Raw genomic sequence first — 26,295 nt, 5'->3', positions numbered from 1 at the left:
CCCTCTTGCAGTCTGGAACCACTGGCTCCTAACTGCTTGCCTGCCTGCCTGATCGCCCCTAACCACTCACCTGCCTGCCTGATCGCCCCTAACCACCTCTGCTTGCCTGCCTGCTTCCCCTAACTACTCCCTTGGGGGTGGAACCAGCCTGGGCGAAGGGCTGTGGTGTCCTGGTCTCTGGTTGTTCCACTGTTTTGGTCGCTGGGCTTTCATTATATAGGACTAGAGGCCCCATGTATGAAATTTGTGCATGGGGGGTGAGGGGGGCGCAATTAGCATTAGGGGTGTCCTTCAGCCCAGCCTGCACCCTCTCCAATCTGGGATCTCTCTCACAATCCAGAACTGATGACTCCCAACTGCTCGCTTGTCTGCCTTTCTGATTGCCCCTAACCACTTCTGCCTGGCAGCCTGATCACCCCCTAACCACTCCCATGCCAGCCTGATTGAAGTCTAACTGCTCCCCTGCCAGCCTGTTTGCCCCCAACTTCCCTCCTCTGCCAGCCTGGTCACCTCTAACTGCCCTCCCCTGCAGGCTTGATTTCCCCCAACTGCCCTCCCTTGAAGGCCTGGCCCCCGCCAACTGCTCTCCCCTGCTGACCATCTTGTGGCCATCTTGTGTCCACATAGGGGCAGGATCTGTGACCACATGGGGGCAGCCATCTTGCGTGTTGGAGTGATGGTCAATCTGTATTTTACTCTTTCATTAGATAGGATAGAGGCCTGGTGCATGGGTGGGGACAAGCTGGTTTGCCCTGAAGGGTTTCCCAAATCAGGGTGACGGTTCCCTTGGGGTGTGGGGCGGCCTGGGCGAGGGGCCTGTGGTGGTTTGCAGGCCGGCCACCCGCATCACCCCTTACTCTCCTCCCCTCCCCCTTCCCCCTCCCGCTGCCCAAGCAGAGGCCCTGGTATCTGGAATATATTTACCTTCTACAATTGAAACTTTGTAGCCTGAGGCAGAGCCAAGCCTTCTGCTTGCTGTGCTGGCAGTCATTTTTGTTGGGATTTATGTATCTTCTGTCATTGAAACTTTGTAGCCTTGAGTGGAAGCCTAAGCCTGCCAGGGCTGCAGGAGCTTGGCTTCCTGCATTGCCTGGGACAACCCTAGCCTCCTGCTCTTCCAGTTCTGTGGCTGCCACCATTTCTGTTGGAATTTATTTACCTTCTATAATTGAAACTTTGTAGCACTGAGTGAAGGCCTAGGCCAGCAAGATCAGGCAGAAAACTTGGCTTCCTCCATTGCCAGGGGAACCCAAGCCTCCCTCCTGCTCTCTGTGACCACAGCCATCTTGGTTGGGTTAATTTGCATACTTGCTCCTGATTGGCTTGTGGATGTAGCAGGGTAATGATTAATTTGCATATTATTCTTTTATTAGATAGGATATTGTTGGTTTCCTCTCCTCATTGTCCTCCAAAGACTTGACCTGTCCTGTGCTAAGAAAAAAGCAGAGGGTCCCAGCATGGCTGGTTTGGTGCAGCCTTGGCTCTGAGGGTAGGGAATTATCAACAGAAAGGAAATGAGTGCTTACTTTTCCTTCCAGGTGAAAACTCTGGAGTACATCAAGAAGCGAAGTGAACAACCAGATATGACTCATCTGTCTGAGCTGGCCCTCAGACTTCCTTTGCAAACAAGGACCTGATTTTGCCCCAGGGGCTCTGGTGCCAAATCCAGAAAACACCTGCTTTTTACTTTCTTTTTACATAGACAGTTGGCTTAAGCTTTGGCCTCTGCCCAGGTTATTCTGACATGAAGTGGCATTGTAAGAGCATTAAATCCCATCTTGTTCACTGAGTGGCAAGATACAAGTAACATCTTTCTTTTTGGAGGGTAGGGTGTCTTTTTTTTTCTTAATTGGAAAAAGAACCTTAAAAGAGCCACTGTTTGCTCTCCCTGATTTGAGTTTGTAATTAAATGTTGCCTACAGCACCCTGGGCCATTTATAAAAGGCAGGCTCAAAAGATTTTTCTATCAAAAAGCAGCTCTTATTGGATTCGAACATGTTCTGTAATAATGGAATAAACCTCCTGAAGGAATGTTATGTTCATGGCTGTTCATTTCATTGTTTCTGATGCTCTTCATCCAGAAGGAGAATGTTGCTAAATATGCTGCCTGGTTTGCTGGGCAGTCACAATTCTACATGCAATTCTTTTTTTCTTTTTTTTTTAATATATTTTATTGATTTTTGACAGAGAGGAAGGGAGAAGGATAGAGAGCTAGAAACATCGATGAGAGAGATACATCGACCAGCTGCCTCCTGCACACCCCCTACCGGGGATGTGCCCGCAACCAATGTATCGATACATGCCCTTTACCGGAATCGAACCTGGGACCCTTGAGTCCACAGACCAACGCTCTATCACCTGAACCAAAAAGGTTTCGGCTGCAATTCTTTTTTTTTTTTTTTAATATATATATATATATATATATATATATATATATATATATATATATATATATATATATTTTGATTTTTTTTTTTTTTTTTTTTTTTTACAGAGAGGAAGAGAGAGGGATAGAGAGTTAGAAACGTCGATCACCTGCCTCCTGCACACCCCCTACTGGGGATGTACCCGCAACCAAGGTACATGCCGTCGACCCGAATCGAACCTGGGGACCTTTCAGTCCTCAGGCCGACGCTCTATCCACTGAGCCAAACCGGCTTCGGCATGCATGTGATTCTGTCTGCTTTTTACTGTGTCTCTGGGAGCCTGATGTATTACCACTGATGAGCTTCCCCTGACCTTTTATTTTGAATCAATAAGAGTATTAATATTATTGGCTGTTGAAGAGAATGCATCCAGGTTGTAGATTAAAAGCACCCAAATTATTGTGTGGGACATAGATTATATTGGTCTTCATCTGTGAAACACGATTATAACTCACAGCCAATCTCAGCAAAGGGGCTAATTTTAAAAATTTATATAAACTTAAAGTTTTAACAGTTTCACTACCAAGAACATCCTGTAGATTTTCTGGCCAATAGTGGCATCTCCACCCACAAGGACTTCTGATGAGAAATGGTGTCCACTAAACAGCAGGTACCAAAGAATGCCTTCATGGAACAGAATACACAGAAACTCAGAGCATGTTCATTGCCCAAACACCCCCAAGTGGCCTTTATTTTACAAAACTATTTCCAATACTTTTACTACGATAGTATTTAAATGAAAAAATTCACAAAATCACAAATGTCCCTTAAAAAGTTACTTCTACGTTGAGGCTGTACATTTCAAACAGAATTAGTTCCAAAATCTGAGTACTGTAGGTGGGTCATACATGTACCAGAGCTGCTGTGTGGCCTGGCCCAGCAAGGCTGATTTCTACGCCCAAGAATATATTTTCCAGGCTCTTTTTTTTTTTTAGAGTAGAAGGGACAGAGGCACATGGAAGGGACATAGGTGGAGGGGAGGGAAGTGGCAGAGAAACATTGATGTATGATCGAGAGACAGATTGGTTGCCTTCTGCATGCTTCCCAAATGGGCCAGGGATGGAACCTAAAATCCAAGTACCTGGCCTTGACCTAAAATCAAACCCGTAATCTTTTGATGCACAGGCCAATGCTCTAACCACTTAATATTACTGGCCTGGGCAGAGTTGTAGGGCTCCTGGCCAATGCTTGCTTGCCTAGGCCCTGGCAGGCCTGCCTCACCTCTGCCCGCTCTTCCCACCAGCATCCGTCCTCACTGCCCCTGGCTAGCTGGCCTGAGGAGAATCTTCCTCCATGTCAGGGGCCACAGGCTTTCCATCTTCCTCTGGAATGTTCTAGTTTCTTGATGAGCTGGCTGGAATTGCTATGGCCATCTCTCCACCGGTCTGAGGAGCCACTGATGGAGCAGGGAGGAAAGAACTGTTCTCTAGTGAGATGCTGGGTCAACCCCTCTATTAGGACTTCCTGCCGTGGGAGACGGAGTCTTCTGGCCATGTAGGATGTGTGTAGGAGGCATTCAGCCAAATGATGTGAAAATGTCCCCATCAGGACTTATATTTTGGGAAGCAAAATTCTAGCTGAATGGGGAGAAAGTGGTCAGGGTCTCTGTACCCAGAGCTCTCTGGCTGCTGTGGAGTTCAGGCTGGGACCCGGTCCCCATGGTGCATGGGGCAGCCACACCTGTTTGGTTGGCTATTCAGATGCTTCCTTGCCTGCAGCTACTCCAAGACGGAAAAGGAAAGTGAGCTTGTTACTCTACTTATCACTAACTACTTCCTGTTTGCAATTTAGACATGTAATAGACTTCTGTTCCTTCAATCAGTTTTTTTTATTCCCAGTCAGTATTCTGGGAGAAAGTCCCAGAGGGGGACATCCAGAGCAGTGAATGTAGGGCTTGAGGTACAAAAGTACACTTGGCACATAGTGGCTGGGTGACCCTGGACATGTTATTTATTACTTCATCCCTGAACCTCAGTTTCCTCATCTATAAGATGGGGATAAAAACAGCACCTATTGCATAATTAAAATTAAATACCTCAATGCAAGTAAAACATATGAGTATGTGTCTGGCACATACCAAGTCTTCAACAAACAGCTGATATTTATACATGATGTCTTCAATCAGGGATGGAGGGCCAGCACAGAACATAGTGGATTTTGGCCATTCGCAAGTTCTCTCAGCTCCTGAACCATGTGCTGCCCCCTCGCAGGCGTCCAGCACATCGAGTCTTCCTTAACCTTTGCAGGAACTCAAGTGGAACACTGGTCAGGGGCTCTCATCTGCATAACTGAATACCAAAAGCAGTTTTGACTCGGGAGATAAGACAGTAGAGTTTAGTCTTCAAACTTGATGGACTTGGAAGCGTTCCTATCGATATAGAAGACTTTGTCTGAGGCGGCGAAGCCGAGGCCAGCGCGCCTGCCGTGCTTCCGGGTCAGGGCCCGCGCGTAGTCCTGCTGCAGGCTCTGCTGCAGGCTGCGGGCCGCCAGCCTGTCCAGCGCCATGTTGGGCCTCCTGGTCGTGTCAGGGGTGCGGCCGAATGAAGGGGACAGATTTTTAAAGCCGCCCATAAGTTTGAGAAATTTCAGCTTCTGGTCCTCATTTTCAAAACCAGCAGTATCCCACTGGCCAAACTGAGTTCCCTGTGTTAGGAGAAAAGCGGTGTTATTTTCCTCATTCCCAAAGCGCTTTCCCTTCCCTGAACCATTTCCCAGGGAGGACCCGGCGATCAAGTGCTTGTTCCGGACCAGACACTTGCTCCATCTGCATCAGGAATGCTGCTCCTCCCACTTTACTGATACACTAGCAGCTTAACTAGGACACAAGCCTAATCAGTGACCCCACTAGAATCCCATCTCACATCTGGCCAGCACCAGAGAGCACCTTTCACCTGTTAAGCTGCCTGCCCGCTTTACTCCTCCCGTAACTCATGGCTTATAGCCTGGCACACCTCACCACCTGGCCACCCATCCAGCCACCAGCCCGAGGTTATTGTCAAGTTAGAGGAGGAAGAGGAGGAGGAATAGGGCAAGTGGCAATGTGAAATACATTTCTATTCACAGAGGTTTGTAGCAAGAAGGGAGTGGGGGCTCAGAAGTACAGGGTCCACACAGCCAAGTCAGAGGCTAAAGCCAGACCCTGAACTTAGGGCTCATGATTCCTGTCCAGAGCATCCCACCACCTATGCAGAAATCACTCACTTTCACGAAAATGCAGGTGAGCTCCTCAGAGCAGTGACCTAAGAAAAGAAGCCCTTCCTTTCTGAGTCTGTGGACAGGCAAGAACTCGGCTCAGCTCCTCAAGAAAACGAGAACTCTGAAGTCATGTATCCCAGGGTCAGGAAGGAAATGAACTCGGGACAGTTCTGAGCAGGGTGTGGGGGATCTCTGTCACTCAGTGCCTCACGGTGCCAGGAAGGGAGGGCTCAGGATACTGACAGACTGCCTCAAAAGTGCTGGCATTGCACTTACTGTCCATGTCTGAGTTCCAGATGCTTCCGTTTTGCCTGACTCACGATCAATTTCTTCCTGCAAGGCCTTTCGCCTCACCTGAGCAAGGGGGAGGAAAGACAAAAAGAAATGAGATACATAAGTTATCCTCTGAGCTGAAAACACAGAACAAGGACGGGGCAGAGGGACTGGGGGGGGACAGGAGAGCCCAGCTTTACTCAGCTGCAACTTGAGGGAGGCATTTGTCCAAAGGAGCTCTGAGCATCTTAAGGATTGTGATCCCTAAGCCTGAAAGCAGGCAGGCCTCACTTCTTGCCGAGCCTTTCCTTCAAATGAATTTTCTAGAGGCAGATCCAAGGTTGTGGCAGCCTAGGAGGGCACTGAGCTGCCCTCCCAAGGTCACATGGGATGTGCAGTACACTAGAGCAAGTCCTCCTGAGAAACAACTGAGGGCCAAAGGCGCAGCTTCTGCACCGCAACCAAGAGACCTCAGAGTGCTGGGCCCCGAGCACGCTCGAGGGAGCTGGGAGCTCTCCGGGCCGGAGGGACAGTGAGCGCCAGCTTCCATTTCCCTTCACTTATAGCGGGTGGAGCTCTACCCAGGGTCTCGGGCTCACTTGCAGGGCAACAGTAGTGTAAACCCAACCACCCCACCTGGACTAGCGCCAGCAAGACGCGGATGCCACACTGAGCATAGAAGGGGCCCAGCACCTGGACACTAATCCAGCAAGTATATCAGGGTTCTGCATGCTCCCGCTGGGTGTGTGCCAATCTCGCCGCCTGGAGTGAGTGCAGAGCTACCGTGTTTCCCTGAAAATAAAATATCCTCCGAAAATAAGACCTTCTTGCAGGTTTCCTTCTGAGCAAAATATAAGGCATCCTCCCAAAAATAAGGCCCCCCCCACCCCCCAGGCTCTGTCTCAGAATGAAAATTAATTTATCATAAACTGGTCGCTAGGGCCGCCCCGACTTGCATCTAGCAACAAGTGACGTTATGTGGAGTCCTGACATCACTGCTGTGTGGAGGCGGAGTGGAGGTTGGAGTGAGCGGTGAGCGCGGGGTAGAAGAGAGGAGACTTTCACAAATGCATGTAGAAGAACAGGATTAGTGCGGATGGGACACGGCGAAGGTGGTGAGTGCTGGTTTATCTCTGGTAACACTACCTGATGCTCGCGGCCGCCCTCATGATGACTGAAGGTTCTCAGGCAATGGCAAACCCTGCTCCAGCCCAGATCCAGGCCCCAGCAAGCCCAGTGAAGGTCCCCAGGCAGGCCCCAGGGGTAAATGTCTGATAAAGGGGTAGGGGGGATGTCTAGTGAAGGTGTTCAGTGGCACAGGAGTGGGGGGAGGGGGATCACTTAAAATGACACAGGAGGATCAAAGGGGGCAATCAAAATGGCACAGGAGGATTAAAAGGGGTTACTAAAATGGTAATTCCCCCTCTGATTCATCTGTGCCATTTTGATTACCCCCTCTGATCCCCCCTGTGTCATTTTAAGTGAACCCCCTCCCCCCATTTGATACCCCAATTCCTTTTTTTTACCCCTAAAAATGAGCGCAAAGAGAAAAAGCTACTCCGTGGAGTACAAGAAAGGAATCATGGAAGACCCTTGGGGCCAAAATCTTACTGCTTTCTGCTAAGAGAAGATGTTGAGTATCCGATTGGTCCGAAAATGGCGAGCAGAGTATGGTAACCTCATTGAACAAGTGGACAAGGGAAATGCTAAAAAGCGCAAGTGTGGATCAGGTCCGCAACCATTATTTTCCGAGCTGGAAGACCTGATATGTGAATGGGTTGTTGAAAGGAGAGCAAAGGCTTTGGTTGTGAATAGGGCTCAGATTCAAGAATTTGCCTTTGCAATGGCACCACAGTTTGACATAGACCCAGAACGAAGACTTCAAAGCATCACAACACTGGCTGGATAATTTCCTTCAGTGAAGTGAACTGTCTTTAAGAAGATCTACAACATTGTTCAGGTTGGAAGATACTCAAATTATTAATCGAGCACTTGCATTCAAGTCCTTTATTGATGATGCTGACTTCTCTAAATACAACATAATTGCTATGGATGAAACTGCAGTGTTTATGGGCCAATCATCTCAAACATCTGAGCAGCGGGGTGCCTCCTTAGTGTACATTCCCTCCACTGCTTACGAAATTGCACGTGTTTCCTGTATTTTGGCAATTCGTCTGGATGGCACTAAAATCCCACCTTTAATCATTTCTAAGGGCAAGAAGGAAAAGATTGAACGTGTTTTGGGCGTTTTTATTCTTGAAACTAATAAAGCCTGGAACCACAAGCAGTTATAAGGGAGTGGGTCGATTTAATGCTGCCACTTGTTATGCGAGGGAGCCAGAGGTCTGCTAGTCTGGGATGCAGCCAGCACTCACCGAGCTAAAGACATGAAGACAGTTCTTCACGAAAGAAAAATAGATCAGATAATGATTCCTGCAGGAATTACGGCCTATCTCCACTCTTGATATTGTAATAAACAAGCCATTCAAAGACAATTTGCGCACAGAAATTAATGACTACATTGAAAATAGAATAGAGAGAAATCAGCGTGGAAACTTTGTGAAACCTAAACTGCAAGAAGTTGAGACTTGGGTGAAGAATTCATGGGAGAAAATCACTGACAGTAGCATTGCAAATGCACTGCGAGCAGGCTACCTTGACAAGAAGTACTCATTTAAAGATAGTGCTATTGCTAAACATGAGAGATTTGGTCCACTGATTCTGAAAGAAATGGAGTCACAAGAAATTCACCAGGAAATTCAGGAACTGGATTGTTATGATGATGTTCCAGAAGATGATGACATGATTGTCATTGAATAAATGAGTAAATTCTTGATACTGTATGATTCACAGTTTGTCTGGTTTGTGTTGACAACTACCGTACTACTGTACCATATACAGGTAATAAATTTCCTTTATTTTCATTTAACAATAAATGTGTACTGTATTCTTCTTCATGGAAAAATAAGACATCCCCAGAAAATAAGACCTAGCGCATCTTTGGGAGCAAAAATTAATATAACACACTGTCTTATTTTCGGGGAAACAGGGTAGAAGGTGCTGCCACGTGTATACCCAAGCAGCCCTGCTCAGACCCAGCTTGTGCAACAGACAACAGAAGCAACAGGGAGCACCTTAGGGACACCTGGATCCTGAGCAGGCCCACCCAGGTGACCAGGGCAAAGAGGCAGGCAAACACCAGGATGCCTCCCTCACCAGAAACCCACATCATCTGGCCAGGCAGCAAACCAGGCCCTGAGCACATCCAACCAGGTGACCAGTCGCCTGCCAAATGACTGTTCAGTAAACCATTCGGCCCGCGATTGAGGCTGGATTTTAGATTTTGGCCCCTTCTCTGATTGAGTTCAACACCCCTACTTTAGACTGAAAGACACAGGCTGAACGTGAAGGCCTAGAAAAGGCTATACCGTGAGAGGAGGAATGAAGTTGGGGTAGCAATACTCATATCAAACAAAACAGACTTTAAAACAAAGACTATAAATAGGACAAATAAGCCCCTGGCCTGACCAGGTGGCTCAACTGCTTGGAACATCTTCTGGTATTGTGATTCTGCCAACTTGGTTCTTTCAAAAGATTGAAATGGCTATTCCAGTCTTTTTTTTCTTGTTGTTCCATATGTATTTTTGGAGTGTTTGTTCTCAATCTATGAAGTATGCCAATGGTATTTTAATAGGGATTGCATTGAATTTATGAATTTATGGGTAGTATGGGGATTTTAATGTTGATTCTACCAATCCATGAACATGGTATATTGCTCCATTTGTTGATATCTTCCTCTCTCTTTTTTCAGTGTCCTATAGTACAGTCTTTTAACTCCTTGGTTAAGTTTTTTCCTAAGTATCTTAATATTTTTGTTGCAATAATAAATGGGATTTTTTTTTTTTTTTTTTTTTTTTTTTTAGCCATCGATTTCTGTGTGTTAATTTTGTATCCTGCTACATTGCCAAATTCAGTTATTAAATCTAGGTTGTTTTTTTTTTTGTTTGTTTTTTTCCTTGTTAAAAACTTTACTGTTTAAAGTATTACATATAGTATTACATGTCTCCCATTTCCCTCATTGACCTCTCCCCGGCCTCCTCCTCCTCTCCCCCACATGCCCTTACCCACCTCCTGTCTGTGTCCACTGGTTATGCCTATATGCATGCATGTAAGTCCTTTGGTTGATCGCTTACCCACACTCACCCACGCCCACCACCACCTCCCCTGCCTTCTATCTGAAGTTTGACAGTTATTTGATGCTTCTCTGTCTCTGGATCTATTTTTGTTCATCAGTTTCTGTTGTTCATTATATTCCACAAATGAATGAGATCGTGTGATATCTATCTTTCTCCGACTGGGTTATTTCATTTAGCATAATGCTCTTAGTCCATGCTGTAGTGAATGGTAAGAATACATTTTTTACAGCAGCATAGTATTCCATTGTGTAAATGTAAAAGAGTTTTTTAATACACTCATCTGCTGATGGGTACTTAAGACTATTTCTAAATCTTAGCTATTGTAAAGTGTGCTGCTATGAACATAGAGGTACATATGTCCTTTCTAATTGGTGTTTCTGATTTCTTGGGATATATTCCTAGAAGTGGGATGAATGGGTCAAATGGGAGTTCCATTTTTTTTTTTTTTTTTAATATATTTTATTGATTTTGTACAGAGAGGAAGGGAGAGAGATAGAGAGTTAGAAACATCGATGAGAGAGAGAGTCATCGATCAGCCGCCTCTTGCACACCCCCTACTGGGGATATGCCCGCAACCAAGGTACATGCCCTTGACCGGAATTGAACCCGGGACCTTTCAGTCCCCAAGCCGACGCTCTATCCATTGAGCCAAACCGGTTTCGGCGGGAGTTCCATTTTTAATTTTTTGAGGAACTACAATTCATAATTAAATGTCAAAAAAAAAAAAAAGTCTTGGTACAGAAGGCTTCACAGGTGAATTCTACCAACCATTTAAGAAAAAATTAATACCTATCCTTCTCAAACTATTCTAAAAACTCAAGAGAAGGGAAAGCTCCCAAACTCATTTTATACGACTAGCATTACCCTGATACCAAAACCAGACAAAGATACTAAACACAAAAAGAAATTACAATACAAGGCCAATATCTGTGATGAACATAGATGCAAAATCTCTCAATGTGTTGTTAACTAATGTCCCTCATTTTAATTAAATGAATTCAATTTAAAAAGATGAATGGGCCCAGAAAAAGAAGTCACTTTATTTTTAATAACATCTTCATTCTTTTACCTAAAAAATACCCTCAACAAAATATTAGCAACTAAATTCAATAATACATTAGTAACATCATGCACAATGATCAAATGGGATTCACTCAAAGTATGCAAAAATGGTATAATTAATGTGATATACCAGACTAACAAAATAAAAAATAAATATCATGATCATATCAATAGATAAGTAAAAATTTGGCAAAATTCAATATCCATTTATGATAAAAACTCTCAGCAAAATGGAGGGAGGCAATATACCTCAGCATAATACAAGCAATATATGAGGTACCCACAGATAACATGTCATACTTAAAGGGGAAAGCCATAAATCTTTTTTTCTTTCAGATCAGGAAGAACACCCAGGTTCATCACTTTTAGACAATATAGAATATGAAGTCCTAGCATGGCAATCAGACAGGAAAAAGAAATAAAAGACTTCTAAGTAAAAAAGAAAGAAGTGAAACTGTCGCTATTTTCAGCTAACAAGATGTTATATAGAGAGATCCCTGAGATTCCATTTAAAAACTATTAGAACTCTTGACCAGGTGGCCTTAGTTACTTGGAACATCGTCCTGTACACCAAATGGTAGCAGGTTTGATTCCCAGTCAGGGCACATACCTGCGAGTTTGATCCCCAGTTGGGGCAGGTATGGGAGGTAACTGATGTTTCACTCACATTGGTGTTCTTTCTCTCTCCTGCCTTCCCTCCTCCTGTCTCTCTAAATCAAGAAACATCTTCAGATGAAGATAGAAAATTAAAAAAAAAAAACTATTAGAATTAATGAATTCAGCACAGTTGCAGGATGCAAAATCAGTATGCAAAAAACTATGCATTTTTATACACTAATAATGAAATATCAGAAAATTAAGAAAGGAATCCCATCTAAATTGCAAAAAATAATTACCTAAGATTAAATTTAAACAAGGAGGTAAAAGCCATGAACTTTGAAAACTTTAAGACATTGATAAAAGAAACTTAAGAAACAAAGGAAAGAACATGCTATGCTCATGAATGAGAACACTACATATTGTTTAAACTAGAGGCCCGCTGCACAAAATTCATGCAAGAGTAGGCCCTTGCAGCCCTGGTTGCCTCATGGCCTCGTGGCCCAGCCCACTACCCACTGGTCGTTCCAGAAGATTGTTCCAGAAAGTTGTTCTGGAAGGTCTTTCTTCTCTCCGGTCTAATTAGTATATTAGCTCCTTATTATAGAGGATGTGCATATCACACAAAGCAATCTATAAAGTCAAAGCAATTCCTATCAAAATACCAATGGCATTTTTCACAGAACTTGAACAAATAACCCTAAAATTTATATGGAACCACAAAAACCCCAAATAGCCAACGCAATCTCAAGAAAGAAGTTGGAGGTATTCTACTACCTGATTTTAAACTACACTAACAAGGCTATAATAATCAAAACAGAATGCTACTGGCAAAAAAGCAGACACATAAATCAATGGAACAAAATAAAGAGGCCAAAAATAAAACAATTCTTGAATGCTAATTAATCTCCTAAAATGGATGCAAGAATATACAATGGGGTAGAGACAGTTTGTTCAATAAATGGTGTTGGGAAAACTGGACATATACATGCAAAAAAGAAAAAAGAAAAAAAGAAACCAGACCATTTTCTTGTTCCATGTACCCAAACAAACTCAAAATAGATAAAAGACTTAAATGTTAAGACCTAAATCATCAAACTCCTAGAAGAAAACATAGGCCACAAACTCTTTGGCATTGGTTTTAGCAGGTTTTTGTGTTTGTTTTTGATAGGAGGGATGTCTCCTAGGACAAAGACAACAAAAGCAAAAATAAACAAACGGGACATCAAACTAAAAGGATTTTGCTGAGTGAAGGAAACCATCAACAAAACAAATAGGAAAACTACAGAATGAAGAAGATATTTGCAATTGATATCATCACTAAGAGGTTAATATCCAAAATATATAATGAACTCATACAACTCAACATAAAAAAATCCAATTAAAAAATGGGCTAAGTAGTCATAGCAATCTTAAGAACAAGGAGGCATCATGCTACCTGATACCAAACTATATTACAAGGCCATCATAATCAAACTATATGATGATGGCATACTAACAGACACAGAGATCAATGGAACAGAACAGAGAACCCAGAAATAAACCCATGCCTTTCTGGTCAATTATTATTTAACAAAGGAGGCTAGGATAAAGATAGTCTAGTCAATAAATGGTGCTGGAAAAAATTAGATATGTGCAAAAAATGGAAACTAGACCATCTTACACTATACCCAAGAATAAATTAATAAAGAATTAAAGACTTAAATGTCAGGCTTGAAACCATAAAAATCCCAGAAAAAACACAAGCAGCAAAATCTCAGATATTTCTCATAGAAATATTTTTCTGATATATCACCTCAGGCAAGAGAAAAAAAAGAAAAAAATTAACGAATGGGACTATATTAAACAAAAAATTATTTGCACAGCAAAGGAAACCATTAACAAAATTAAAAGACAACTCACTGAATGGGAGGACATATTCACCAATGATACATCTGATAAGTGGTTAATATATCCAAAATTTACAAAAAGTTATACAACTGAACCCTAGGAAAACAAACCAATTAAAAAGTGGGCAAAGAATCTAAACACATTCCTCAAAAGAGGACATACAGATGGTCAAGAGACACATGAAAAGATGCTAAACGTCCTTAATCAGAGAAATGAAAACTAAAACTACAATGAGAACAGCTACCACCAATAAATCAACAAACAACAAGTGCTGGCCAGGATGTGGAGAAAAGGAAACCCTAGTGCACTATTGGTGGGAAGGCAGATTGGAGCAGCCACTGTGGAAAGCAATGTGGAGTTACCTCAAAAAAGTTAAAAACTGCCTTATAACCCAGCTATTCCACTTACGGGAATGTATCTGAAGAAACCTGAAACACTAATTCAAAATAATATATGGACCCCTAAGTTCATTGCAATGTTATTTACGACTAGAGGCCTGGTGCCCAAAAATTCATGCACTTGGGGGTTGTCAGCCCAGCCAATGCCCTCTGGCAGCCGGGGGAGCAGGCCTAGGCCATCAATTGGACGTCCTTAGCTGCAGAGGCAGGAGAGACTCCCGCCACCCCTGCTGCACTGGCCAGCCATGAGCTGGCTTCTGGCTGAGCAGCACTCCCCTGTGGAAGTAAACTGACCACCAGGGGGCAGCTCCTGCGTTGAGCATTTGCCCCCTGGTGGTCAGTGCATGACATAGCAACCAGTCATTCCTGGTAGTTCCACCTTTAGGGTCGATTTGCATATTACCCTTTTATTAAAAAGGACAGCCAAAATTTAGAAGCAGCCCAAGTGCCCATCAGATGAGAGGATAAAAATGTTGTGAAATAATTACACAATGTATTTTATTTAACCATAAGAAAGAAGGAAATTTTACCCTTTGTGAATGAGTGGATGGACCTGGAGAGCATTATGCTGAGAGAAATAAGCCAGTCAGAGAAAGACAAGTACCATATGATATCACTCATATGTGGAATCTAATGAACAAAATAAACTGATGAACAAAATAGAAACACTCATTTTGAGAGGGGTTACTGGGCCAGGTGAAAAATGTGAAGGGATTAATAAAAATAACAAAAACTCATAGACACACACAACAGTGTGGTGCTTCCCAGAGGGAAGGGGATCAGGGAAGTAGAAGAGGAAATGGAATAAATGGTGACATAAAGAGACTTGACTTGGGGTGTTGAATATACAACACAATACACAGATGATGTGTTATGGAACTGTACACATAAAACCTGTATAATTTTATTAAGCAATGTCACCCTAATCAACTTATTAAAAAATAATGGGCAGAGGACCTGAATAGACACTTCTTCAAAGAGGACATATGGACATAGTGATACTGCAAATTAAATGCAATCATTAGGGAAATGCAAATTAAAACTGAAATATGGTAGCAATCATACTTAGGTAAAAACTGCTGTTTGAATTTTAACCCTACTGTTCTGACTTCGACCTTCACTTACTTGCTTTGTTTATCGCGCGATGGGCTTAGGGAGGATGAATTTAAATTCTAAGCAAGGTTACAGGCAGAACTTCCTTTTTTTAATTGAAGAGCCAGCCCTTTAATAGTGGTTATCTCGATACTGGTCTTGAAAAACAATATAGTTCTATCCAATTGAGAAGGTGCACCTGGCATGGTATTGAGATTGTGGGCATATCTGGTCTCTGGCCTACAAGGTCATACAGCTAAGTTTATCTTCATCATTCTTCAAACAGGCTAAAGCAAACAAGAAAGCAACATTTTATCTAGTAAGAACAGCAGAAAATTCAAAACAACAGTTTGTTGCAAAATAGTGGTTTTCCTTCTCAGAACCTTTAAAAAGAACTACCTGCCCCTGAAGCGGTGCAGTCATGTGGAGTCTGCCTGCGTGTGGTGCTCTTGCGGCTGTCCTGGCCAGATATTTCAATAAATCTTTGCCTGCTTTTTTTAATAAATCATCAGCCTCCGGTGGTCTTATTTTGAACCCAGGGTTTGACCCCACAACAAAAACACATGAGATATCACCTCACAACTGCCAGAATGGCTACATTCAATAAATCAACAAACAGTTATTGGTGAAAAATTAAAAATAGAACAATTTCATCCTAGCCAGTATGGCTCTGTGGATAGAGCATTGGCCCACGGATTGAAGGGTCTCAGGTTTAATCCCAGCCAAAAACAGTTGCAGGCTCGATTCTTGGCCCCGGTTGGAGGTAGGGAGGGGGAGATGTGCATATGGGAGGCAAGTGTGAGAAGCAAGCCTTGGTGGGATCAAGGGAGAGCTGGTGGGCTCAGGGCCGCTGCCACCCTGGGAGGCCCTTGGAGTTCGCTTCTGAAACCACAGGGACCCGCTCCAGTGAGGGCTGGGGAGGAAGCGCCCAGCACCAGGTGCCTGCTTAAAGAAGTGGGTCAAGTCGCAGCCACGGGATCTGGCGGGGCTTCTCACCTCGGACCATCGAGGCTGAGCTCTGGTGGGGGCGGCAAGTGCCTCCAGGATCGCTGTCTGCCCTTGGGCCCCCTGCAGACACTGGTGGAGCGGGCACAGGTTGAACATCTTATTGAAAATGGGACACCTGCGCCCTGCGCCACCACACCCCGCTCCTCGGTGAGTAGAGGGCAGCGGGATCAAAGGCACAGCTTCAGGACCCCATTAGGAGGCACAGGGGCTCTCGAGGGGCTGGGAGCAGAGGGGCCCAGTCACCAGCTGACAGCAGGACGGACCCAAGGTGCCTCCAGCCACACGCCTAGCGCTGAGCCACGTACCCTCACTCCTCCCTCCGGAGCTCAGCCATAGGAGGTGCTGGCCCTGGGGTGTTTTTCCTGTTATCTGGCTGGAAGTACAGGAGGCAGTTGAATTGTCATTATTGTAATTTACAATAATTTCTCCAAACTCAGAGCTATTTTCTTTCCAAATACATCAGGGGCCAGGAAATGTTCAAAGAACTGGGGAATCATTCCCAAATCAGGAAGGGAAGTCACAGGATGTATCCTATTGCTACGAATACAGTATTTCCTACTACTTACCACATATACAGTGTAATGTATTAGATGCTTTCCTATCGAATGTAGTAAGTATTCCATAGTGTAATACTGGTAGATATGTTATAATTATGGCGATATGTCATATCCTATCTATACTAAGAAAAGGGTAATATGCTAATTAGACCAGGAGACATTCCAGACAAAGCCATGGTGGCGAGGCCTAGGCAGAGGCAGTTAGGGGTGATCAGGCCAGGAGGGGAGGGCAGGGGGTGAGCAGGATGGCAGGTGAGTGGTTAGGAACCAGCAGTCCTGGATTGTGAGAAGGATGTCTGACTGCCGGCTTAGGCCCGATCCTTGTGGACATCCCCCAAGAGGTCCCAGATTTGAGAGGGTGCAGGCTGGGCTGAAGGCCATCTCTCTTCCCCAGCCCCATGCATGAATTTCGTGCACTGGGCCACTAGTATTTTAATAAAGAAGCTGGGTACGCCAGCTTGCATAATGCACCTCCTGGCCTCAGTCTGGGAGCATTGAGAGAAGTGGTTCTGGTGTGGGCCAATATCCATTTCTGTCTACGCCCTATCTCCTGATAAGTAAGTGGGAGCTGGACTTCCTGGAATTGGGGTATTTCATAAACCTGGCAGTACAGCAAAGTAACCACATAGACTCAGCCTTGGACCATTACTAATGAGGTGACTTGGGGCACTCACTCACCTCACTGACCCTCATATAAGTGAAGACCAAAGGATGCTTCTCAAGGATGCTTGCCCTGTTCCCAGCCCTGGTTTTAGGTTCTCCCCCTGCAGTGGGCACAGGGAGGAGAGCCCCAGCATGAGGTTCCAAGTCACCAACTGGCCTGCAGCCAGGCTGGCAGAGAGGGTCTCCCACCATGACATGGCAAAGGCAGAGCTCCCTGTATGGAAGGGGGGGGCCACAGGAGCCGGCCTGACAGCCTCTGAAGTCGTGGGTGCTTCCGAGACCAGGACCTTGTGGCCTGATAGGAGGGGGGGATGAGGATGGGGCCATACCTGGTCTATGTGTGCCTCGTCCATGTTGCCTTTCTTCTCCAGCACCACCTCTAAGTCTGTGTCAGGCTCCTGCACAGGAGAGCAAAGGGAGTGAAAGTCAAGCATCTGCTGGCCTCTGCCCCAGCACCACCCCAAGCCCCATCACCTGCAGAATATCTGACATCCTTTCTCTTCCATGATTCTCCCCTCAGAACCATGGCACTGACCTATTTGACAGATGAAAAAACTAAGGTTCAGAGAAGTGGAGTGACTATCACGAGGTCACCCCACAGATCAGGGGCAGGACTGATACTAACCTAGGTCTCTTGACTCAGGCTAGGTGCATGACCTTTCCTGCTACAAGTAAACTGACCTCCTTGGGTGACACCAAACCAGTGAGAGGCCAAGGGCCCCATCTATAGTGGGGGATGGGCGGTGGTGGAGAGGGGGAAGATAGCAAGAGCCAGGAAATGCAGAGGTGGGCTCAAGGTCTTGATGGGTGTGGGGAGTGGGGCTCAAGCTTACTAAATTCTCCTCCATATCACCTACCCCCACCCACAGGTCCTGGCTGCTGCCTTCTTACCTGCCTAGAAAACCATGAGTGTCTAACTCCTGCTTTCCCACCCCCAACCTTGGTCCATCCCACAAGCAATTCAGGTGAGCTTTAAAAATTCAATCAGAGTATGCTGTATGCTTAAACATACACAACTTTATGTCAACTATATCTTCTTTAAAAAAACCTGTCAGAGATGCAAATCAAAATGACAATGCAGTACCATCTCACACCTGTCAGAATGGCCAACATCAACAAACAACAAGTGTTGGCGAGGTTGCGGAGAAAAAGGAACCCTCGTGCACTGCTTGTGGGAATGCAGACTGGTGCAGCCACTGTGGAGAACAGTATGGAGTTTCCTCAAAAAACTGAAAATGGAACTCCCATTTGACCCAGTAATCCCACTCCTAGGAATATATCCCAAGAAACTAGAAAACACCAATCAGAAAGGATATATGCAGCCCTATGTTCATAGCAGCACAATTTACAATAGCTAAGATTTGGAAACAGCCTAGGTGCCCATCAGCAGATGATTGGATCAAAAAACTATGGTACATCTACACAATGGAATACTATGCTGCCATAAAAAAAGGAATTCTTATCATTTGTAGCCACCTGGATGGAATTGGAGACCATTATGCTGAGTGAAATAAGCCAGTCAATGAAAGAGAAACACCACATAACCTCACTCATTTATGAATAAGGAACATTATAAACTGAAGAACAAAAAGATAGATACAGAGATAGTAAAGCAACAAACAGACTGTCAAATTACAGCGGGGAGGGTAGGGAGATCTGGGGGAGATAAGAGATCAACTGAAGGACTTGTATGCATATAAGCATAACCAATGGACACAAAACTCTGGGGAGGGAGGGCATGTATGAGAGGGGGGGCAATTATATGTACACAGATAATACCTTAATTAAAAATGAAAAACAAAAAAAACCTGTCAGATCATGTCACCACTCCTCAAGACTCCTAGGGCCCCCATCTTATTTGCTCAAAATCCAAACTTCTGTGGCCTCCATGGCTGTCACCGAGCCCCCGCCACCCCAGTCTCTTTGCTCGGCCAGGCCCTCTGCACTTGCTGCTGTAGCTGCACGAAAGGCCGAAGCCCTCACGACCTCAGCTCCCAGGGCCATCCTCGCTGGCTGACTCTGACATGGCTGTGCTCAGCTCCCCCGCTCTGAGGGACTCCATCAGTGAGACCTCAGGCCGGCCCCTTTCCCTGGTCCTTCCGTAACAACAATCGTCCTTTCCAACTGCATCTGGCAGAGCTGAGCACAGGCCCTACAGACACCTTCCTGCTGACCCAGCTCCTGGGGTTCGTCCTTCAGTCAGTATTAACTGAGCCTCACCTCTCAGGAAGCCAGTTACATATGTCAATAAATCCCTCTTCTGCCTTAAGTCCGTTTAAACAAGGTTCTGACACTAAAAAGTTGAGTGCACGCACACGCGCGCGCACACACACTCCCAACTTCCACCCTGAAGGACAACCTACCTCCTTCCAAAGTTCTGCTACTTTGTCCTTCTTCTTCTTCTTCCTCTTCAGAGCTGGCTCCTCAGTGCCTGGCTCCTCGGCCTTTTTAGTGGGCTTCGTTTTCTTCCTCACAGGGGCCTTGAGGCTGTCTCCTACGGGGATATATTCTGAAGCCTCAACTTTGACTGGCTTCTTCGCACATCTTTTCCTAAGGCTGCTCTCCGTGGACCCAGCGGGCTTGGGGTGGCCAAGGCGGGTGTCTTCCTCCTGATGGGTTTTCTTTTTCTTCTTGTTCACGTGTTCCCTGGGGCCCCCCTGCTGCCTTTTCTGCACCAAGGCTGCCTGTTCCTGGTCATCCTTTCCCACTGAGCACGCGTGCAGGGTGTCCCGAGCCTCACAGACCCAAGGGTCCCCGACTAAGAAGGCTGCTGCCTTCTGGGCCTTTTTCTCCCTGTGTTTTTTGAGCTTTCTGCCAACTCTGGTCACTTCCTCGACCTGTCTGGGGTCCAGGGAGGTCTTCTCCCTCACACCAGGGGACAGGGCCAGAGGCCATGAGGACTTCCTCTTCTTTTTCTTCTCCCCATTGAGGAACTCGGATGGACCAAGAGCCTGTGTCCTGGGGCTGGGAGACTTCTCTGTCTGCCTAGCACGGAATGTGGTCTCAGGTTCTAGGTGCTCCTCACAGACGGTGCTGTGCTCCTTCTTTTTCTTCTTCTTTTTCTTCACTAGAGGGGTCTCGCGTGCCCGCCCTTGGATCACATTCTTCGTGGATGACATAGCTGTGGTGGGACAGACCTCAGTGTAATAACTGTTACTGCTCAAAAACAAGTACTGAGTCTCTGGTTCTACCTTCTTCTTATTTTTCTCTGGAAGCCGAAGGCCCAGGTCTCCTTTGTGGTTCTTGGTGATCATTCCTGAAAAAGAAAAAAAAAGGTGTAAGTTATCCCTACACCAGGCCAGCCTCTGTACAGTCCGACTAGATATTGCCAAAAGTCATGTTTCTTTGTGTGGATGGTCTGAAATGGTAGGGAATCGGAAAATGGTCATGATTCCTGTAGATCCAGGACGAATAAGACTAAAGAAATAGAATGGTGCTAAAATCCACTCAACCCCAGGCTCAAATCCAAATCACTCCCTTGCTTAAAGTCACTCACCTATTCTACCTGAACTTTAATTCCCCATCTGGAGAATGGGGGAAATACTTCTCAAAGAATAAAGAAAATAACCCATGGAAAGTGTTTGCTACGTTGTTGACTCTTTTCGCTTAACCTCCTTCTCCTCAAGTCTTTAAGCATAGTGATTCAACAGAAATTTACCAACTGCCCCACCCTGTGCCTGTCATAGAGGGTATAACTGCAATCAAACCAGAAAAATCAGGACTGCCCCCAAGGGCTCCCTTTTTCTGGCGAAGGGTGTAGTATAAAAACCCTGAGACCAGCCCTTCTTGCCCATTCCCACCGCAGACAGTGACTGTGGCAAAACTAACCTGTTAACTTGGTTCATCTAACAGCTCTTCCACTTTGTGTCTGGAAACTAAGTCCCCCAACCTGCACTCCGGTTGATTTATTATCCCTATTACTTCCCCGTGACTCGTAATAAGAGCAGCAGCAAGGTATGGTGAGAACTCCAGTTAGAGCTGAAAATACCTGTGCTCAAGTGGTGACTCTGATAGTCTTGCCTCATAGCCATTGACTTCTTCAGGCCTCAGTTTCCTCATCCATAAGAGAGGTTGAGCCGAAACTGGTTTGGCTCAGTGGATAGAGCATCGGCCTGAGGACTGAAGGGTCCTGGGTTCGATTCCAGTAAAGGGCCTGTATCTTGGTTGCGGGCACATCCCCAGTGGAGGGTGTACAGGAGGCAGCTGATCAATACTTCTAACTCTCCACTCCTTCTCCCTCCTCTCTGTAAAAAATCAATAAAATATATTTAAAAAAAAAAAAAAAAAAAAAGAGAGAGAGGTTAAACTAAATCGCGGTGGAGTTGGGGAGGGAGAATGAGGGCATCCAGCCTGCAAGCTTGTTAACTTTCAAATAAATTTCTCTTAATGACTGAAGGTGACACACAGCACCTTGGGGGGAGGTAGGGGGGGGGGGTCAAGGAGGCGCCTATGAGAAGGGGCTGGAGCCCTCAGCACATTTCAGCTTCTAGCTGGGCTATTTCTCTCACTCTAGTCAGCACCCATTTCCTGCTGCTCCCTGGAGAACGCAGAGGCCAGAAACAGTGTGCCCTCCTGGCAGCTTTACACAGTGGGAGGGCAAGGCCAGGAGCTTCTCGGCTTGCAGCTCTCCAGCATCAGAGCCCCGGGCCTCATACTGGACCTGCCAGGCCCGAGGTAGAGCTCAAGTGTGTTTATATGGCTCCAGGCCACACCCACTTATTCACTCCCGTCTTGTTCTCTGATGGCAGGTTTGGTTCTGGAGGACTGTAATAAAATGAGTAGCACCATAAAGCAAGCAGCAATCCTTTGCTGGAGGAGGGTGGCCTTTAATTTGTAAAAACACAACCCCTGCGAAGTGCAATGAAGCGAAGCACAATAGAACCAGGCCTGTCTCTACGCCCAGAGCCTAACTCTGTGCCTGGCAAGTAACAAGTGTTCACAGTACTCACTGAATGAGGGATGCACATTGAAGATACAAAGATGAACAAGATGAAACACTGCCATCTACAATTAAGTAGGTGGGGGAGGAAAAGGGGTGTAATCCTATAGAATAAAATGCTAATATGCAAACTGACTAAATGGCAGAACGATCCCTCGCAATGATGCACACTGACCACTAGGGGGCAGATGCTCAGTGCGCTCCCACAGGGGAGCCCAGATAAGCCAGAAGCCTGGAGCTAGGCTCAAGACTGATGAGCATGCTGGGTGGAGCCTTTCCTCCCTCCCTCTGCAGCAGTTGGATATCTCCCCCGCACACTGCCAGAGGGAAAAGGCCAGGCTGAGCACCACCCGACCACTGAGTGCACGAATGTCCTGCACAGGCCTCTAGTAACACAGGCAATAGAGTAATGCAGGGTTTCTAACCCAGACTGGCACACTTTCTGAAGAACAGTTTTCCAGCTTGGGTAACTGCAGGTTGTTGGCACTAATCCCCAAGTCAAAGGAACTGGATGGGATGACGTGGGATGGAGGCATGCTGGTTTGAACAGATGCTCTAAGACAGCGTTTTTCAACCGCTGTTCCACGGCACACTAGTGTGCCGCGAGATGTTGCCTGGTGTGCCGTAGGTGCAGACAAGACAAGAATTTTATAATTTTTCACTATTTTGTTTACTTAATATTTCATAATAAAGTAATTATAAAATACTTTCTTTGTGTTTATTTGATTCCTATTCAAGAGAATTACTTTATATATAGTCAATATAGGCACAGAGTTAAATTTCTTAACATTTTCTAATGGTGGTGTGCCTCGTGATTTTTTTCATGAAACAAGTGTGCCTTTGCCCAAAAAAGGTTGAAAAAAACTGCTCTAAGATACCCAAGTAGAGATGTTGGGTGGGCAGGTGGATATATGGGACTGAGGCTGAGGGCTTACTAGGCCAACACATAAGTTTTGGAATATCTACACTAATAAAAGAGAAACATGCAAATCACATCACCCCGCTACGCCCAACAGCCAATCAGAGTGAGTATGCAAATTGAACCGAAAACATGGCGGCAGCCCCCTGGCAGCCCCCGCCCCATTGCGGGGAGTCGGAGAAGTCAGGTGCCAGTGCCTGAGGCTGGCTGCAGCCATGGAACCAAGAAGCCGCCTGCCCCATGATCCCAGGCAGCAGCCAGCTGGAGAAACTGCCCACTCACGTCCTGGGGGAGACAAGAAACTGGATGCCACTGCCTGAGGCTGGCTGCAGCCCAGGAGATGAAGAAGCCGCCTGCCCTGGAGAAGTTGCCCCCACTGCATCCGAGGGAAGATGGAGAAGCTGCCCATCTGCGGTCCAGGCGCCACATCTACAGCTGGCTACAGCCAGGTGGACGGAGAGGCCACCCACCCTGAAGTCCAGGCACAAGCACTTGCGGCTGGCTGTGGCCTGGATGATGGAGAAGCTGCCCACCCTGAGATCCCAGGTGCCAGCACTTGTGGTTGACCAGAGGGAGGAAAGCACGGATCCCCGGTGCCTGTGGTTGGCTGGAGGGAATCCTGGGTGTCGGGTGTGGGGCGAGGCAGAGGTGGTTAGGGGCAATCAAGGCAGCAGGGGACCAGTTAGAGATCAAGCAGGCAGGCAGCAGTTAGGGGCGATCAAGCAGGCAGGGGAGCGGTTAGGAGCCAGCAGTTCTGGAATGTGAGAGCAATGTCCGACTGCTGGTTATCCCACGAGGGGTCCCAGATTGGAGAGGGTGCAGGCCAGGCTGAGGGACACCCTAAACCCCCCCCCCCCCCCCACACACACACACACACACGAATTTCGTGCACCGGCCTCTAGTATGGATAATATTTAAGCGCTGAACAGAAAGAGTCTGAAACAGAACCTTAGGGAATAACGACATTTAGGGAGGGGGCCGCAGAGAAGGAGTTGCTGGCAAAGGAAAGGGAGAGGGTGCAGACTGCAGAGGGGGAGTGAGGGGCCCCGGGAGCAAGGCGGTGGAGGAGTGGCCAAGGCCAATAGAAACAAAGGGCGCGGGGAGATTGTCCTCAACCCAATCCCCTCTCCCCACTGAGGACCCCTCTCCCACCCCGCGGCCGCCAAGTACTCGCTCCTTCATGGACCAACAAAGCGCCTCGCTGCGGCCTCCAGGAAACGCTTTCACCTCGTCGCGGTGGGTCGGGCTGGCAAACCCGAACTCACTTCCCTGGGTCCCAACCGGCAACGGGCGAACAGCGGCTGGCAGGAGGCCCAGGACTGGGTCCGAGCGGGAAGCCGGCGCGCAGGAGGCCGGGCTGGGGGCCCCCGGCCCGCCTCGCCGCGCCTCCCGCTGACAGGCAGGCTCCAAGGAGGGCGGGCTTCCCGGAGGCGGCGGCCTCTGGTCAGGCGGGCGCCCGTTGTGCCCTGTTCGCCGCGAGAGGCCCCCGCCCCGCCCTCAGGGTCCCCGCCGCCCGGGCCGTGGCCCTCACCTGCGGGCCGCCCCGCTCCGCCGCCACACAACCCGCTCCGCCGTGACCCGGAAACCGACCTGAGACGCCGGCCAGTCGCCCACGTGTTCCAGCTTCTTCCGGGTCGTGGCCAGGCGGGGAGTGCGGTTGCCGTGGAAACCGCGACCATGGCGGCGCCCGGGAGGGTGGGCAGCCGCTCCGCACAGCTTGAGGAGTGGGCCGACTCCTTGGAGCCCGTTCCCACCGCGTGTCCCGCGCCCCTCGAGCGGCCCGCGGAGCCGGGAAAGGCCACGGAGCAGCCGGGCAGGTCCCTGTGGGAGCGGATCTGCGAAGGTGGGCGGGGCCGCGGGGCGGGGAGCGGGGCCGGCGGGGCCGGCGGGGCGGGGCGGGGCGGGGCGGGGCGGGGTGGGGTCGGTGGGGCGAGGCCGGGCCAAGGGGTTGGCGCCCACCGGGGTGATTGAAGCGGCCCGGGTTTAGCGCTGGGCACAGGCCTGGAGGTTTGCTTGTGAGGGTGCGGCGCTACCTCCGGTCCGTTTGGCGGAGGGGAGCTGTGTAAAACCGGGCCAGGTGCTGCGAACCTCGTTGCGAACCTTCAGGGAAAAGAAAGGCGGAGCTGAGACCTTTATCCGCCGCTGAGTTCCTGCTGGGGCCCAGGAGCCTGACTTTCCAGGAGCTGGAGAGCTTGGTTGCTGGTATTTGTGGCCCACACGTTGTAGCATGGGCCAGCCACTCTCAGGATTAATCCCTCTGCGCTTCTCACCTTCCCAGTGGGCCCTCACCTTCTCTGTGGCCCTCACACATCCCCCGATCCTGAGGCCCCATACAGAATACTCCTTGTACCTTGGGCAAGTTATTTAACGTTACTCTCTCGCTAAAGTGAGCGTAAAATGGTTCCCATTTTATGGTGTTAGGGGGATGCACCTGAACAGTCACAGAAAGTGCTTAGAAAACTGATCGATTGATAGCAAGAGCTCAATAATGTTAGCTCTTAAGAAGTAATGTGTGTGTTTTTTTAATGGAACTCCCATTTGACCCAGTGATCCCGCTTCTAGGAATATATCCCAAGAAACTAGAAACACCAATCAGAAAGGACATATGCACCCCTATGTTCATAGCAGCACAATTTGCAACAGCTAAGATTTGGAAACAGCCCAAAGTCCCATCAGCAGATAAGTGGATTAGAAAACCATGGTACATCTACACAATGGAATACTACACTGCTATAAAAAAGGAATTCGTTATATATATATATATATATATATATATATATATATATATATATTACTGATTTTTTACGGAGAGGAAGAGAGAGGGATAGAGAGTTAGAAACCGATCATCGATCAGCTGCCTCTTGCACACCCCCCACTGGGGATGTGCCCACAACCAAGGTACATGCCCTTGACAGAATTGAACCTGGGACCCTTCAGTTTGCAGGCTGACATTATCTACTGAGCCAAACAGGTTTCAGAAAGAAAAAAAAAAAAGAAGGAAAAGAAAGAACGAAAGAAAAAAACAAAAAGGAATTCTTACCATTTGCAACAGCATGGATAGAACTGGAGAGTATTATGCT

The 26,295-nt window shown here is 47.0% G+C and overlaps 3 protein-coding genes across 8 annotated transcripts in view; 2 read left to right on the top strand and 1 right to left on the bottom strand.

The window, feature by feature from the left end:
• Positions 1-2,031, top strand: part of VPS35L (VPS35 endosomal protein sorting factor like) — a 143,135-nt gene extending 141,104 nt beyond the window's left edge. For both annotated transcript variants that reach the window (XM_084882709.1, XM_084882708.1), the window contains exon 31: positions 1,539-2,031. In XM_084882709.1, the coding sequence (XP_084738835.1) occupies positions 1,539-1,573 (35 nt within the window). In that variant the 3' untranslated portion in view covers positions 1,574-2,031. The remainder of the gene's footprint in view (positions 1-1,538) is intronic.
• A 1,057-nt stretch (positions 2,032-3,088) lies between these two features.
• Positions 3,089-24,910, bottom strand: KNOP1 (lysine rich nucleolar protein 1; the record flags this gene model as incomplete). Of its 2 annotated transcripts, none has more annotated exons than XM_084882748.1 (5): positions 3,089-5,069; positions 5,898-5,975; positions 17,687-17,755; positions 19,721-20,613; positions 24,806-24,910. In XM_084882748.1, the coding sequence occupies 4 exons, from the start codon at positions 20,609-20,611 to the stop codon at positions 4,761-4,763; spliced, it is 1,347 nt and encodes a 448-aa protein (XP_084738874.1). In that variant the 3' UTR covers positions 3,089-4,760. The 2 variants fall into 2 exon arrangements, with proteins under 2 accessions (XP_084738874.1, XP_084738875.1); XM_084882749.1 differs by having other exon boundaries at positions 24,747-24,894.
• The window catches only part of IQCK (IQ motif containing K), a gene marked incomplete at its 5' end in the record, with an annotated part of 124,977 nt that continues 123,574 nt past the window's right edge, over positions 24,893-26,295 (top strand). For all 4 annotated transcript variants that reach the window (XM_084882769.1, XM_084882770.1, XM_084882768.1 and 1 more), the window contains one exon: positions 24,893-25,058. In XM_084882769.1, the coding sequence (XP_084738895.1) occupies positions 24,893-25,058 (166 nt within the window). The remainder of the gene's footprint in view (positions 25,059-26,295) is intronic.

This window comes from Pipistrellus hanaki (genome assembly GCF_964339955.1).
Source record: "Pipistrellus hanaki genome assembly, chromosome: 4".
In the NCBI taxonomy this organism is placed as follows: Eukaryota; Metazoa; Chordata; class Mammalia; order Chiroptera; family Vespertilionidae; genus Pipistrellus; species Pipistrellus hanaki.
Note: the sequence above shows the minus strand (reverse complement) of the source record. Positions and strands in the feature narration are given on the sequence as shown.